The sequence below is a fragment of the Bos grunniens genome, chromosome 28 (genome assembly GCF_055505025.1).
Source record: "Bos grunniens cultivar Pamir isolate PY7600 chromosome 28, Bosgru_T2T1.0, whole genome shotgun sequence".
Lineage (NCBI taxonomy): Eukaryota > Metazoa > Chordata > Mammalia > Artiodactyla > Bovidae > Bos > Bos grunniens.
In genome coordinates, this window is record NC_141192.1 from 5,481,029 (window position 1) to 5,498,095 (window position 17,067).

A 17,067-nucleotide genomic window follows, 5' to 3' on the forward strand; every position below is an offset into this window, starting at 1 on the left:
ATGTTGAACTCCTTGGAAAGTCAGAAAGTTCTGTCTCATATTGAGTTATTATCTCCTTACCCGAGCACTGGAGACCTTGGTCCTGAATCAGCGCTCAGACGCTATAAGGATCAATTCCAGCCTCTCTGCATTCCTGGACTGTCCCTGGTGACTATAACTGGCCATCAGTTTACATTGTCCAACTCCATGACCGCTTCCAGTCTGCAGTGCCCTCCATCAAGCAGACTGACCTTCTAGTCAACTCCCCAAGGGCAGCACAGACCTTCTAGCCCCTGCCTTTTCATGGGTCTTCACTTTGAAGTCTCATCTCCCCATGTGCCCTTCTGCTCCTGGAAAATAAGTGTAGGGCTTTGAGTTCAGCCTTGTTCAACTGTGTGTCTTTAGATTTGGCTCAGTGTTTCAGCTTTCTCAGATGCCATGACACCCCCAGCTCTGTATCATGTGCAGATTTGATGAGCATGTTACTGGTTGTCCTCTGCTAAGTCACTTCAGTCATGTCCGACTCTGTGCGACCCCATAGACAGCAGCCCACCAGGCTCCCCTGTCCCTGGGATTCTCCAGGCAAGAACACTGGAGTGGGTTACCATTTCTTTCTCCAATACATGAAAGTGAAAAGTGAAAGTGAAGTCACTCAGTCATGTCTGACCCTCAGCGACCCCATGGACTGCAGCCTACCAGGCTCCTCCATCCATAAGATTTTCCAGGCAAGAGTACTGGAGTGCCTTCTTCTCTACGTGAGCATTAAGGAAATGCTGAGGTGTCAGGAATGGAGGCAAGTCAGAGCCTGGCCACGTGCTGCAGTGACTTCACATCACCTGTCTCACGTTTCCCTCCCCACCTCCTCCTGGGCCTCTGAGCTTCTGAAGACATTCCTGACAGTCTGTGTATTGGGAGGAAGGAAGCTATAGACTGGGGGGCTCTCCCTTCCCCACCCTGCCTGAGGGTCTAAGGGTTCCTCGGAGAGCCGCTGACTCCGAAGTCCCTGTGCCTTCTTTGCAGTATGGTTTATGGAATTTGTAGAGTGTCGAGAAAGGAGTCTTCAGTTCATGGCCCCACGAGGGACCCAGGCATAGCGCATGGCCTCTCTCAGTGCTTCCTTCGTACAAGTGCAGGAGACGGAACGCTTGGCAACTTCTTCCTCTGGCTGGGAGGGAGCGGCCAAGGTATTCTTAGACATAACTCTTTCATCCTGAGCAAGAAAGCTTTTCATGGGCGCCTGTCTCTTAAGGGAAGGACTCCTGTGGCCAGAGGAGACTCTCAGGATCTAAGAATGTAGATGAGTCGAGAGGTAAGGATGGAACTCACAAAGGATGGGGATGCACACTTCCCATTGCTGCTTTCTGGGAAGGGCCGGGGCTTCTCTGGACACTGCTCTGTGTGTTTGCTGCTTCTTGAGACCGAAATATTACACCTACATAGGCAGACAAGAGGAAGCAAGTGTTATGTACATTTTACAGATAAGCAAACAGAGACCAGAGTGGTAAATGCCAGCTGGTGGAGGCCATCCCTCCAGTCCAGTCTGGACTCCTGTCCCCACTTGTCTTCACGGGGGATGGTACCTTTTCATTCATAGGCTGGAGAAGGAGCACCTGTGGCCTTCGCCAATGACCACCCTTAGTGTCCAAAGGACTGGGATGCTAGAGCTGGCCCAGGCACCCCCACAGACCCCATTTCCATGTGCTTTTTGTGTTGACCAGCAAACACGTTCATTCCTTGCAGAGGTGTGGTTCTCACTGAGGCCCTGTACAATGGCAGTGCCATGTGTATGCTGGGTCACTGGAGCCTGCAGGCTTCTTACCCCTCTATGCCTCACCTGTTAAGAAGAACAAATCAAACCTCTGTGTACTGATGAGGAAAAGATATTCTTCATACACTGATAAGTCAAAAGTGATAGTTGAAACCTGATGTGTGTTTCATGACCCCATTTTGATAAGAACATCAGTTTGCTAAGTGTATGCAGACACATGCAGACGTGACTAAAAACTTCTGGAAGGGGCCATTTGGAATAGTCCCTGGGGGATGAATTTGGAGGGATACATGGGGAGTTTTCACTACTTTAACACATTAAAAAATGTGGTAGGTTTATGGGATAATTTTGAACATTTGCTTTTTTCTGTATCTTTCCAAATAAAGAGTAATAAAAATTACATTATAAAAATATAAAAAAATTAAAAATAAAAGAGAACTATGATCTGAACTCTCTCCCATGTTCATAGAAGGCCTGGCACATTGCCTGGCACTCAGCAATACTTGGCACGTGCTAACTGTGAGTATTCTTACAGGACAAGCTGGAAAACTATCAATTCCTCCTCTTTTGTCAATCTACATACACTTACTCTTTTTATTTGGAAAACTACAGAAAAATTTAAATGTTCAAAATTATCCCATACACCTGCCCCACTTTTTAATGTGCTAAAGTAGTTGGATTTCCAGTCTAAAAAGGGAAAGAGCACTCCTAAAAACATGTGAGAAGCAAAATAAGTAACTGGGTCCCATCTGCCTAGCCCTCCTATCCTTCATTCATATGTTCAACAACAGTGTTCTTTATATATTGAACACTGCCTATGTGCTGGTTATAGTGGAAGGTTTTGAGATGCAAATGTGACGGCCATAGGTGTGGCCCTGACCTCATGGAGACCCCAGTTGGTTAAAGGAGATAGATAATAAGAAATAAATAAGCTGAAAACTATTCAAGTACAGACACTGCTGCTAAGTCACTTCAGTCGTGTCCAACTCTGTGTAACCCCATAGACGGCAGCCCACCAGGCTCTCCCGTCCCTGGGATTCTCCAGGCAAGAACACTGGAGTGGGTTGCCATTTCCTTCTCCGATGCATGAAAGTGAAAAGTCAAAGTGAAGCGCTCAGTCATGTCTGACTCTTAGCAACCCCATGGACTGCAGCCTACCAGGCTCCTCTGCCCATGGGAGTTTCCAGGCAAGAGTACTGGAGTGGGGTGCCATTGCCTTCTCCGTCAAGTACAGACATGGCAAGTGCTATAAATAAACAGAACAAAATGCTCTAATAGAGAATGGTGGGAGGTGGGGGTCACTGCTCTGGAGCAAAAAAAAGAGTCAGTTCTAGGGTCCTTGATGGGTTCTTTAGAGCTGAAGGCAGCTCAGAGCCCTGGCTGTGAGCCGCCATCTTCCTGGGTGTTGTTTAGCTTGGCTGGCCAAGCAGCTGTAAATCCCTTGTTGCAGATTCCTGAGTCTCTAGCCTTGGGGAATGATGAGGCATCCCCCACCCCAGTAACCCTCTAGAAAAGAGTTTGCAGGCAGTCTCTGAGATGAGAAAGGGAGGGTGTCCCCGCCCATGATGCCTTCAGGAGCTGTAGCTTCTAACCTTGCTCTGGGCTGGTGCACGCGAATTCCAAAGAACGGCAGGAAATCAGACGTCCGTGTTCAAATGATGCATCCAGCAGCTGAGGCGGCCAGAGCTGCCCAGGGGGATGGCGTGTTTTGTGAGGAAAAAATTCTCCAAGAACAGTGTTTATCAAACTCCGTCTCAGCAGTCATCCTGTGTGTCTGCCAGCCTCTGGCTTGCTTCTGTTCATGTTTTTTTCTTACATTTCTTTTTCTCTGCAGGCTGTGGAGACCAACCTGGCTTCCAAGGACAGCCATTGGGTCTTTGTGAATGAGGTAAGAGCTCCAGAATGGTGAAGGGCGTGGCTTATATTGAGCTCCCGCCACTCAGAACGTACAGAGTGACCGGTCAGGCTCTGCTCTGACTTGGGGTGCTGGAGTGGAGTCCAGGGCTTCACTGAGCGAGACAGCAGGTGAGAGAGTTGGACGGGCCATGCCAAGCTGCTCACCTGGAGCAGGCGGGAGCCAGGAAAACAGTGCAGATTTGAGTCCAGGAGGAAGTGGCATCAGGCTCTAGATGTGTTGGGTGAGGGGAGGCCACGTGCCAGGGGTCAGAGACTGGAGAGATGGAGGCTGGCCAGAAAAGGGGATGCAGAGGGGATGTGCAAAGGAATGCAGAACGGGCTAGAGGCTGCATTTCCTGTAGGAACCTGAAGGTATATGTGTGTTATGTGACTGTGTGTATGTAAGAGTGCATGGGTGTGAGTGTGTAACTGTATATATTTGTGAGAGTGTGTATGGATGTGTGTGCATTAATGCATGCACATGTCAGTATGTGTGTATGTGTATCTGTATAGGTGTGTGTCTGTGTGCGCACATCCCCTTGTGCAGCTGGTCAGGTAGTGGGTCAGTGTAACCTTCTAAAGGGGGTAAATGGTAAATCTCTCCCTCAGGTGGCCTTCCCACTGGGTTGGGCCCTGGGAGGAATGGGGACATCGAGATTTCATGGTGGCGTGGTCTGCTCTCCACCACTTGCACCCTAACTGGCCCTGGCCTGCTCACGCCGCACACATTACATGGGCTCGCTTCCCTGAAGCAACATGCCCTCGCTTCCCTGAAGAGCCCCCTCTGCCTGCACATCCGTTCAGGAAGCACCCTCTGGGACAGTGCATATGACCCCAGCCAGCTATTAATATAGCTGACTCTTCAAAGTGCTTCCTGGCACGGGCTTTCATCAGCCCGTGGCCTTCCGTTGCTCCTAAATTAACTGATTGATTTCTAATGGCCACATTCTAGAAGATGCAGGGTTTATCGTGCAGGTAATTTATGCTTTTATGATGTGTGTTTCTTCATTAGCTCAGTGCTATCATTGCTGAAAGAGTTTTGGGTGGCTTACTTTCTTATTTTGCAGGTAGTATCAGATAGTAACTGCTTGCGAGGCCCACTTTTCATGGTTTTTGTCCATAAATTCATATCTTGTTAACTCTGTGTCTACACAGGCCAATTGGAGACCTGCAAGGTCCATTTCCCTGGGGTTGCAGATGGTTGTGCTGGTAATTAGGAGAAGGGACATGACGGCTGCTTTCTTCAGAGCCTGCCGGAGTCCTCTTGGTGCTGGGAGGGTTTGATCCTCTGGGCTTTGCCAGCTTCTTTATAGGTTTCTTTTGTTCCCGGAGACGGAGGGATTCTATGTGCCCCATAAGGCAGATGTCAGATGCTGGCTTTATTTTGGGGAGGGCTCCTCCAAATCAGATGGCCAGGGTTTCTATATTGTCAGTCTTCAAAAAGTACTGTTTTTACATTTCTAACTGATTTCCTTTTTCCTCCCCTGAATCCTGACCCACTCCAAGGACTCTCTTGTCTGTCCCTCCCACCCCCTCTCCAGGGCTGGGGTTAACACTAACCAGTGTGAGGTGTCCTCAGGGTATTGTTGGGTGGCAGGAAATGCCACCGGGAGGTGTTGGATGTGGGCACAGCTGTCAGGGCCACACTGGAACAGCCTCACCCAAGAGGACTGCTGAGCTCCACCCCAGTCAGCCACACATCGCACTGTGAACTCAAAGACGAATCATGTGGCTGTCCCTGGGATAAATGTCCCCAGAAGTGACCCCTCCCATTTTCTGAGTTTCCTTTTCTACGGGGAGGCCAAGCACTTGTCAGGGCATTTTGTGTTTGTTACCACCCTTAGCCCTCATTCACAACCCTGTATGGTAGTTATTAGCATCCCCGTTTTACAGATGGGAAAAGGTAGGCTTGAGAGGTTGAATCACTTGCTCAAGGTCATACAGCTATTGAAAGGTGCTTTTGGGATTTTGTATGAAGACTGTTGGCTCCAGAGACCTTCACACCAAATGACACCATCCTGCAGGTAGTCCTGGCAATGATCCTTTAACCTACAGTCAGGGTCTGATTCCGTAAGACCAATCAGTAGGGCTCTGGTATGCATACAGATGGGGATGCCCTTGAGCTGGCCTTGGTGTGCACTCAGGGACATTCTTGAAGTCTGAGATCTGATGGTGGGTCCTTTTGTAAAGCTTTGACTCTTAGACCCCAGTGTGGCCTCTGGTTAATGACTGAGATGTTTTCTAAATCACAAGTCAATTTATCCAAGCCATATTCGGAGCTGCTGTTTCCTAGTACAGCATGACCCTCTTGGAAACAAGTCCTATTATTCTTAGGACGGTTACAGCATTCCAGGCTCTATCCAAATACAGACCCACAGACCAATAGTTTCCCAGTTGCTTCTCTGTTTATCATATGTGATGGCTGGGAAAAAATAAAATGGGAGGAGAAGAATCAGGGGCAGGTATTTAGCAGCTCCACCATGATCTCCAGGCTCTAGCATCTACACGGGGACTCCATCTCTCGCTTCCCGAACTGCTCACCACTTCTCTGGAGGAAGTTCAGCCCATCAGACGCGCTCACAGTGTCTCTTCCTACCACATCTTTCCCCAGGGTGGCCTCCGTGGTGATCCTCCAGCTCCACCCGCTGCTTCCCTCATTCCTCACGGCTCTGTCCTTCAGTTTTTCTTTCTGTATTTGACTTTCTTAATGTGTTTTCCTGGATTCAAGATAAACACTCAAGGGCACGTGTTTTTGTTTGTTTTCTTCATGCAGTGGTTTTCTTAATATGTCTGCACCCTCACTGGTGAATATTGGTGTTGCATATTACAGGTCTGTTTTATTTGGAGAAGGGGTAATTGGATGCAGAGAAAGGCTGTGAGTGAGTATGTGAGCCTTGCTGACAGTTTCTACAGATCCTTGGGCTCTACTGAGGGAAAGGACACTGGCAAGCAGATGTGCTTTGGGGCATAAACTGTATTTTTATCAATTGATTAAGTTACACATTAACTTGGAGGGGGATGGGGGATTCAAAAGAAGTGTGAATAGCAAATTTGAATATTAGTCAAGGTAGCCACTAGGCTGTGAGTCCCCTGGGGACACGGACAGGATCCAGGTCCCCACTGAATCCCCAATACCCTGTATTAAGGGTAGATTCTCAAAAGGGTTTGGTTGAAGGCAGGTCATTGTACATAGCACAGGGTAGAGCAAGTTGCTTTGAAGAGTACTTCCCAGTCAGCCTCCAAGAAAAGACAAAGGCAAACAATTAAGATGGGAAGCCCAGGGATGGAGGGAACTGCTGTGCGTCATTCATCAGAAGCTGCCAGTTTAGGACCCATCAGACTTGACTTTGGCTCCCAGAACCTGTGTCAGCTGATCTGGAGAGCCTCCTCCCCACGTGGCTCTGGCTTAGTGATGCGCAGGTGTCCGTGTCCTCAGCGCTAGGCAGGGTCTGGATGCAGACCGGGGGCAGAGAACACTCTCCTGAGACATTCTGCGTCCAGGCAGGACACACCTGCCTCATTGTCTGGCCTCTTGAGAAGCTTATGGGGGAAATTCTTTCATGGAATGTCTGTCTTTCCAGCCTCTTCCAAAACCATCTGTGAAGGGGACCTGAAGCACCCCGTTTGTTACTGGATAGCTCTCACTGTCAGAGTTCCTCCAGACATGGGAACAAAGCAAACTTTTATGCAAATGGTTCAAGAAATGCAGAAGCAGGTACATAACGCTTGTGCTTAGGTTTTGTCAACAACTGATGCTCTGGGTGGGCTCTGTTCTGTGGTTCAGCAGGTGCCCAGGGGGAGGCAGGTTCTAAGGAGGGAGGAGGCAGAGCTAGTAGGCCCTGCCCCACCACTAGCCTATTTCCATGACCCCCACACCCCATATCTTTTCCCTCTGAGCTCCAGACCCAGGGATCCAGATGCCTTCTGGACTCAGCTGCTTGCAAGCCTTGTGATCACCTCCAGCTCAGTGCCTCTCTCTGAATCCATCATCCTCCCCTCAGCTGTTTCTCACCGTGTTCCAGTCCCAGGGACCAGTGTTTCCAACCTACTGGCTGGTTCCCTAGTCAATGAAAACCTACATCCTGCCTGCTGCCTCAGAACTCATTCTAGGATGACCCATAACACCTCTTCATCCTTTCCTTACTTCTGCCCTCTGCCTGCATGCCCGTGGTTTATCCCTACAAGCAGTGGGTGACTTGTTGTTTCCTCTATTTATTTTTCTGTCTTGGTTTTGGACCTTTGCTAGGATTTTCTTTTAGGCCTGGAATGACCACCTCTGACTGTCAAGGATTTACCTTTCCTGCAGGAGTTTGCTAAGCATTGCCTCTGCCAAAAGATCTCCCTGGATTTATTCACCCTTCTGCCGTCCTGTACTCCTCACCCCAGCTATGCTGTGTTGGGGACTTGATACACACATCTGGCTTCTGGAACAGCCTATGAGTGAGGGCTGCACCTCCTTTCTGTCAGGCTGCCTGGAGTCCCCAGCATGAGGGGTTCACACACAGAGGAGGTGCTGGCTTAAGCCTCCCACTGCTACATCTGCCTCTTGCTTCCTCACCTTGACTCTGATTTTTTAATTGCCTTCATGGAGGGGAAGAGACATTTATGACCTCCCAATTCTTCATGAGCTCAGAAAGCTGTGATCCTGCTTTACAAACTATGACTGTTAGCATCTCAGGTTCCACTGCACCTCCCTTTCCTAGGCTTGCATTCTCCATTCTTGACCAGGCCATCAGCGGGTGATGGAGCAGCCAGGGAGGAGGACAGGGGAAGCGCCAGCCAGGCTTCCTACAGCAGTCTCTACACCATGCCCCAGGGAACCTGTATTCTGCTAATTCGTAGGTGTTTTGTGGGAAAAGGATTCCATGATCAAAGAAGGCTGATAAGTTAAACAGCAAAAAACAGGTTTCTCCTGCAGGCACCTTCATTTCTGATGCGTGCTGTGCTTTCCAAGGATGAGGTGGTGCACTCTGGCTGCTACATATACTTGTGTTTCAGACACACTCATGTGCTTTTTCTCTCAACATCTGCTTACGTCTCTGCTGGAATAGGTCTTTGGCAGATGGTGGGGTGTCAGGGCCCATAGGATGGAGTTCAGATTCTTTCACGTGGTCCATGAGGCTGTTCATGAACTGACTTCAGAGCCCTCTCTGGTCTCAACTCCTGCCATTTCTTATCATCTAGAGCTGCTCTGCCTGTATCATGAGATATCCCTGCCACCCTGAGCAGAAGGTCATCCCAGCATCTGAACCTCTTCAAACCCCTCTCCCCAGACTGTTCTCCTGCTATTGCCCCTGAGGCTCCAGCCCTCACCTTGGCATCTTCATTGGTTTTTCACCAACAAATATTCCACAAGGACCCTCTGAGTACAGACTTGGCTCACACCAGAGGAGACTCCTGTCAACAGTCCAGCGAACATCATTCCAGACTTTTAAACCATTCCTGCCCCCAAACACACGCTGAGTTAAAGCAAATGAAAATGGGATTAGGCTACACATGCATAATGCAGGGGGGAGAAATGCTAATAAACTAATTGAAGAAAGCAAGAACAAAAGACCATGATATGCATGGTGAATGAAATAGCTTCAAGAAATCTCTATTCGGGACACACAGGAAGAGAGGGAGGGAAGAGATTTAATTTTTTTTCTTCCTTTCATTTTGAAGATTCTAATTCTGTTCGAACATTAAGTCCCTGTAACATTTACCATCTGAAAATTTCATTTAGCAACACTCTAAAACAATTATGTTTATTGTAATCGATTCACTTGTTTCTCTCCCCAGCCCCACTGAGGAGTCCTTGAGCACAAGGATCACATCCTAGCCAACTTTGTAGCCCCACTGAGAGCCCAGAACCAAGACTGGGATCTGCCATTTGTCAGACGTTAGACCGAGCCAGGCACTGTTTTTGAGCATCATTTTTTAAACCTATTTTTTTACTTAAAAATAACCATTTTATTTAGGTTTAATCACATACAATAAACACACACATGTGTGTACAGTTTTGTTTGATGTATGTATGCCCCTGTGAAACTGTAACCACGATGAAGGTGCTGGACATATGCATCACCCAACAGTCCCCCTGTGCCCCCTGGGAATCCCCACCCCGGTCCTGTCTTCCCTGCTCCTCAGGTGGTTATTCTTGTTGTTTAGTCGCTAAGTCGTGTCTGACTCTTTTGTGACCCCATGGACTGTATCCTGCCAGGCTTCTCTGTCCATGGGGTTCTTCAAGCAAGATTACTGGGGTGGGTTGCCATTTCCTTCTCCAGGGGATCTTCCTGACCCAGGGATCGGACCCACATCTCCTGCATTGGCAGGTGGATTCTTTACAGCTGAGCCACCAGGGAAGCCCACTCTTCAGGTAGTCTGTTTGTATTTTCAGATGGATTGTTTGTATTTTCTAGAGATTATTTGTAGGTAAACATTACAGATTATTTGTATTTTCTTGTATTTTCTAGAGTTTTATATAAGGGAATCATACAGTATATTCTCTCTTCTTCTGTTTTTCTATGGCTGTTTCCCTCCAGATAATTATTTTGAGAGTCACCCTTATTGCAATATACAGTAATAGTTCTTTCCTTTTATTGATGAGGCATGTTCAGTTGTATAAATATACCACAACTTGAATATATGTGTATTCTTGATGGACATTTGGGGCATCTGAGATTTCTGGTGATTTCAAATAAGGCTGCTGTTAACATTCATGTACAAGTCTTTGTATGAACACAGGCTTTCATTTTAGGGGGAGGGTACGTACTTCTAAGTGGAATTACAGTGCTGTAGGGCAGGTGTACTTGGAACTCTTTAAGAAACTTTCAGGTTGTGTGAGAATCCCAGTTGTTTCAGATCTTCAATACCCGATTTAATCAGAGCGTTTGCCATCAGTCATTGTGGTGGATTGTAATGGTGCCTCATTATGGTTGTAATTTTCATTTTGCTAATGACTAATGATATTGAGAATCTTTTCAGGTGTTTATTTACCACCTATATCTATAGCTTCCTTGGGGGGAAAGCTGAAATCATTAATTTGAGAACTTTATTTTTCTTTACCACTTGAAACTTCCTTTAAGTGATTTAATGCCATCTCCAAAATTTTCATTGTTATTCAGTTCAAAATACTTTCTATATTACCTTTTGATTTCTTCTTTGACCCATGAGTTGTTTAGAAGTGTTTTATTTAGTTTCTAAATATTTATATATTTTCCAGACATCTTTATCTTATTGATTTTTAAAGAGTTCCATGTGGTCAGAGACCATAGTTGAATTACTTGGATATTACTTGAATCCTTTTAAATTTATTGAGAGTTATTTGATAGTCCAATAGATTGTCTTTTCTGGTAAATGTTTTATGTACACTTGGAAAGGAGGTATAATTATTGTTGTCAGGAATGTTCTGTAGATGTCAGTTAGGTCAGTTCTGTTCATAGTGTTGTTTATGTCTTCTGTATCCTTGATTATATTTTCTCTACTTGTTCTATCAATTATTAAGAGGGGGGATGAAAATGGTCATCTTTAATTCTGAGTTTGCCTATTTCTCCTTGTGGTTTTATCAGTTATTGCTTAATATATTTTCAAGCTTTGTTATGAGAGGATAAATGTTTAGCATTTTTATGTCCTGTTGATTTATTGATCTGTATCATTATGGCATGACTTTTCTTATCCCCCTGCCCTGAAATGTCCTTTGCTCAGAAATATACTCTATCTGATATTACTGAAGCAACAGTTAGAACTGGACATGGAACAACGACTGGTTCCAAATAGGAAAAGGAGTACGTCAAGGCTGTATATTGTCACCCTGCTTATTTAACTTATATGCAGAGTACATCATGAGAAACGCTGGACTGGAAGAAGCACAAGCTGGAATCAAGATTGCCGGGAGAAATATCAATCACCTCAGATATGCAGATGACACCACCCTTATGGCAGAAAGTGAAGAGGAACTAAAAAGCCTCTTGTTGAAAGTGAAAGAGGAGTGTGAAAAAGTTGGCTAAAAGCTCCACATTCAGAAAACGAAGATCATGGCATCTGGTCCCATCACTTCATGGGAAATAGATGGGGAAACAGTGGAAACAGTGTCAGACTTTATTTTGGGGGGCTCCAAAATCACTGCAGATGATGATTGCAGCCATGAAATGAAAAGACGCTTACTCCTTGGAAGGAAAGTTATGACCAACCTAGATAGCATATTCAAAAGCAGAGACATTACTTTGCCAACAAAGGTTCGTCTAAGGCTATGGTTTTTCCAGTGGTCATGTATGGATGTGAGAGTTGGACTGTGAAGAAAACTGAATGCCAAAGAATTGATGCTTTTGAACTGTGGTTTTGGGGAAGACTCTTGAGAGTCCCTTGGACTGCAAGGAGATCCAACCAGTCCATCCTAAAGGAGATCAGTCCTGGGTGTTCATTGGAAGGACTGACGCTGAAGCTGAAACTCCAATACTTTGGCCACCTCATGCAGAGAGTTGACTCATTGGAAAAGACTCTGATGCTGGGGAGGGATTGGCGGCAGGAGGAAAAGGGGATGACAGAGGATGAGATGGCTGCATGGCATCACCGACTCGATGGACATGAGTTTGAGTGAACTCTGGGAGTTAGTGATGGACAGGGAGACCTTTTCCAGTCCTGTGGCCACTGCTGAGTTTTCCAAATTTGCTGACATATTGAGTGCAGCACTTTCACAACATCATCTTTCAGGATTTGAAATAGCTCAACTGGAATTCTATCACCTCCACTAGCTTTGTTCGTAGTGATGCTTTCTAAGGCCCACTTGACTTCACATTCCAGGATGTCTAGCTCTAGGTGAGTGATCACACCATCATGATTATCTGGGTCGTGAAGATCTTTTTTGTATAGTTCCTCTGTGTATTCTTGCCACCTCTTCTTAATATCATCTGCTTCTGTTAGGTCCATACCATTTCTGTCCTTTATCGAGCCCATCTTTGCATGAAATGTTCCCTTGGTATCTCTAATTTTCTTGAAGAGATCTCTAGTCTTTCCCATTGTGTTGTTTTCCTCAATTTCTTTGCATTGATTGCTGAGGAAGGTTTTCTTATCTCTCCTTGCTATTCTTTGGAACTCTGCATTCAAATCGGAGTATCTTTCCTTTTCTCCTTTGCTTTTTGCTTCTCTTCTTTTCACAGCTATTTGTAAGGCCTCCTCAGACAGCCATTTTACTTTTTTGCATTTCTTTTCCATGGGGATGGTCTTGATCCCTGTCTCCTGTACAATGTCATGAACCTCCGTCCATAGTTCATGAGGCATTCTGTCTATCAGATACAATCCCTTAAATCTATTTCTCACTTCTACTGTATAATCATAAGGGATTTGATTTAGGTCATACCTGAATGGTCTAGTGGTTTTCCCTACTTTCTTCAATTTCAGTCTGAATTTGGCAATAAGGAGTTCATGGTCTGAGCCACAGTCAGCTCCTGGTCTTGTTTTTGCTGACTGTATAGGGCTTTTCCATCTTTGGCTGCAAAGAATATAATCAGTCTGATTTTGGTGTTGACCATCTGGTGATGTCCATGTGTAGAGTCTTCTCTTGTGTTGCTGGAAGAGGCGGTTTAACCTAATATATTTTTTTCATTCTTGTTTCTTTGAAGTATGTTTCTTGAAGGCAGTTTCTACTTAGATCTTGCTATTTTATTCATTAGGACACTATGCTTTAATTCCCTGGTAGCTCGGATGGTAAAGCATCTGTCTACAATATGGGAGACCTGGGTTTGATCCCTGGGTTAGGAAGATTCCCTGGAGAAGGAAATGGCAACCCACTCCAGTACTCTTGCCTAGAAAATCCCATGGACAGAGGAGCCTGGTGCAGGCTACTGTCCATGGGTCTCAAAGAGTCGGACACGACTGAGCAACTTCACTTCACTCATGCTTTAATTCAAGTGCTTAGATAATTTAATATGAGTATAGATATGGTTAGAAGAGGGTGGAGTCCTGGAAGCCTCATGAATAAACTGTTTCAAAGAGAAGGGAGAGTTCATTGACCTCAGGTGCTACTGCCTTGAGGGTGTGATGACCTTGGGGATGAATGTTGGGAAAGGATTGGAGGATAAATTTTCAGATACTCAACTTATATCATTCCATTTTACAGATAAGGAATCAGAGGCTCTGAGAAAGGGACTGACTTTTCGATGTCACTTAGTAAGTGGCAGAGTCAGGATTTGAACTTAGGTATGAATGACTCAGAATTTAAGAAACACACACCTTATGTCACACTGACTCTCTCTCACCTTTTCCCTCCTCACTCAGCATTAACTAAATGCCAAATATATGACTGAATTCCAGCAATATTTCATTTTTAAAAGTAATTTGGAAGTGGTAATATAATCTTGTTGGGGAAAGTCCGATTATAATTTTTTATTGTTTACGATTAGCTTTCTTCCCTTTGTGCTCTTTTACATATCAGCACCTTGTTTTTAAAATATCCTACGAAGAAGGTGAAAAAATCCTGAAAAAACCCACACAGGTAAACTAATGCATGTCATATGAGTAGTGTCTGAAAATAACAAACCATATGTATTAGAAATGTACTTCCCTTTGTCAACCAGAATATATCTATTTTCCTTTCTCAGCCCCAAAGGAATCTATGAGAGTTAACACTTATGGTTACAGATAGATTAGGAAATATTTGTTATATAATATCATTCTTCAGTCCTTTTCGAAGCCCCATGAGAAGAGTACTTGGAACTGCACAGATGGTGGCTTTGAGGCTCAGTACTGAGAAAGTGATAAGGTACCACTGTTTTAGATCAGTCTTGGGGAACATACCATGGATAAGGTTTGACTCTACTGCTGACCACTTCTTTGACTTTGGGAAATTTTTCTCAAGATTTTTTTTTATGTGGACCATTTTTAAAGTCTTTATTGAATTCGTTACAATATTGCTTCTGATTTATGTTTTGGTTTTTTGCCCCAAGGCATGTGGGATCTTAGTTCCTTAACCGGGGATTGAACCTCCTGCATGAAAGGTGAAGTCTTAAACCATTGAATTTTCAGGAAAGTCCCTGGGGAAATTGTTTTCTTTCCTTCCTGGAACTTTATTCTCCTTATCCACTCAATAGAGTTTATAATAAACATCTCATGGAAACTTCAGTTCAGTTCAGTTCAGTCGCTCAGTCATGTCCGACTCTTTGCGACCCCATGAACCGCAGCAGGCTAGGCATCCCTGTCCATTACTAATTCCTGAAGTTTACACAAACTCATGTCCATCGGCTCGGCGATGCCATCCAGCCATCTCATCCTCTGTCGTCCCCTTCTCCTCCTGCTCCCAATCCCACCCAGCACCAGGGTCTTTTCCAATGAGTCAACTCTTCACATGAGGTGGCCAAAGTATTGGAGTTTCAGCTTCAACGTCAGTCCTTCCAATGAACACCCAGGACTGATCTCCTTTAGGATGGACTGGTTGGATCTCCTTGCAGTCCAAGGGACTCTCAAGAGTCTTCTCCAACACCACAGTTCAAAAGCATCAATTCTTTGGCATTCAGTTTTCTTCACAGTCCAACTCTCACATCCATACATGACCACAGGAAAAACCATAGCCTTGACTAGATGGACCTTTGTTGGCAAAGTAATGTCTCTGCTTTTGAATATGCTGTCTAGATTGGTCATAACTTTCTTTCCATGGAGTAAGCGTCTTTTAATTTCCTGGCTGCAATCATCATCTCCAGTGATTTTGGAGCCCAGAAAAATAAAGTCTGACACTGTTTCCACTGTTTCCCCATCTATTTCCCATGAAGTGATGGGACCAGATGCCATGATCTTCGTTTTCTGAATGTTGAGCTTTAAGCCAACTTTTTCACTCTCGTCTTTCGCTTTCATCAATAGGCTTTTTAGTTCCTCTTCACTTTCTGCCATAAGGGTGGTGTCATCTGCATATCTGAGGTTATTGATATTTCTCCCGGCAATCTTGATTCCAGCTTGTGTTTCTTCCAGCCCAGCGTTTCTCATGATGTACTCTGCGTGTAAGTTAAATAAGCAGGGTGACAATATACAGCCTTGACGTACTCCTTTTCCTATTTGGAACCAGTCTGTTGTTCCATGTCCAGTTCTAACTATTGCTTCCTGACCTGCATATAGGTTTCTCAAGAGGCAGGTCAAGTGGTCTGGTATTCCTATCTCTTTCAGAATTTTCCACAGTTTATTGTGATCCACACAGTCAAAGGCTTTGGCATAGTCAATAAAGCAGAAATAGATGTTTTTCTGGAACTCTCTTGCTTTTTTGATGATCCAGTGGATGTTGGCAATTTGGTTCCTCTGGTTCCTCTGCCTTTTCTAAAACCAGCTTGAACATCTGGAAGTTCACGGTTCACGTATTGCTGAAGGCTGGCTTGGAGAATTTTGAGCATTACTTTACTAGCGTGTGAGATGAGTGCAATTGTGTGGTAGTTTGAGCATTCTTTGGCATTGCCTTTCTTTGGGATTGGAATGAAAACTGACCTTTTCCAGTCCTGGAATTCCATCACCTCCACTAGCTTTGTTCATAGTGATGCTTCCTAAGGGCCAGCTGACTTCACATTCCAGGATGTCTGGCTCTAGGTGAGTGATCACACCATCTGGGTGTGATTATCTGGGTCGTGAAGATCTTTTTTGTATAGTTCTTCTGTGTATTCTTACCACCTCTTCTTAATATCTTCTGCTTCTGTCAGGTCCATACCATTTCTGTCCTTTATCAAGCCCATCTTTGCATGAAATGTTCCCTTGGTATCTCTAATTTTCTTGAAGAGATCTCTAGTCTTTCCCATTCTGTTGTTTTCCTCTATTTCTTTGCATTGATCACTGAGGAAGGCTTTTTTTAATTTCTCCTTGCTATTCTTTGGAACTCTGCATTCAGATGCTTATAACTTTCCTTTTCTCCTTTGCTTTTTGCTTCTCTTCTTTTCAAAGCTCTTTGTAAGGCCTTCTCAGACAGCCGTTTTGCTTTTTTCCATTTAGGAGCTATCCCAAGTCCGAGGTCGGGGCGGCGGCCGAGGCGAGCTACCCCGTGGGAAACTTAGGACTACTAAATGGGATAACTCATGAGAAACGACCAATCACAGGGTCTGTCATACAGCAGACACTCTTAAATGATAGCTTTTCTTATTAACAACCAACTGATGTTCTGAGGGCAAGTTTGGAACTTAATCAAGGAAGTACTGATATTTAAGGACTTGGTAACAAGGAATACATGTCTTTATGAGGAGTGTAGGAGGTTGGGGACATAACTTGATTCATTGCTGGGTGAACTTGAATTGCAGTATTTATAACTGTGGTTTTTTTCTTCCTGGAACTCTAGTTCTCCTTACTCTATTTTTCAAACTGCTATGCATCCTTTATGACTCATATCAAATTACCATTTCCCCATGTTGCAAGACCTCTTGATTTCTTCCAAAACCTTTCCTTCTTTCAATGCCCCGGAGAACTCAGGCTGTGCTTCTTTAGTG

At 45.0% G+C, this 17,067-nt stretch overlaps 1 protein-coding gene across 7 annotated transcripts in view; it reads left to right on the forward strand.

Annotated features, from left to right (window-relative positions):
* The window catches only part of GRID1 (glutamate ionotropic receptor delta type subunit 1), a 687,534-nt gene that overhangs the window by 408,741 nt on the left and 261,726 nt on the right, over positions 1 to 17,067 (forward strand). For all 7 annotated transcript variants that reach the window (XM_086381183.1, XM_086381179.1, XM_086381184.1 and 4 more), the window contains one exon: positions 3,582 to 3,635. In XM_086381183.1, coding sequence (XP_086237309.1) covers positions 3,582 to 3,635 — 54 coding nt within the window. The remainder of the gene's footprint in view (positions 1 to 3,581; positions 3,636 to 17,067) is intronic.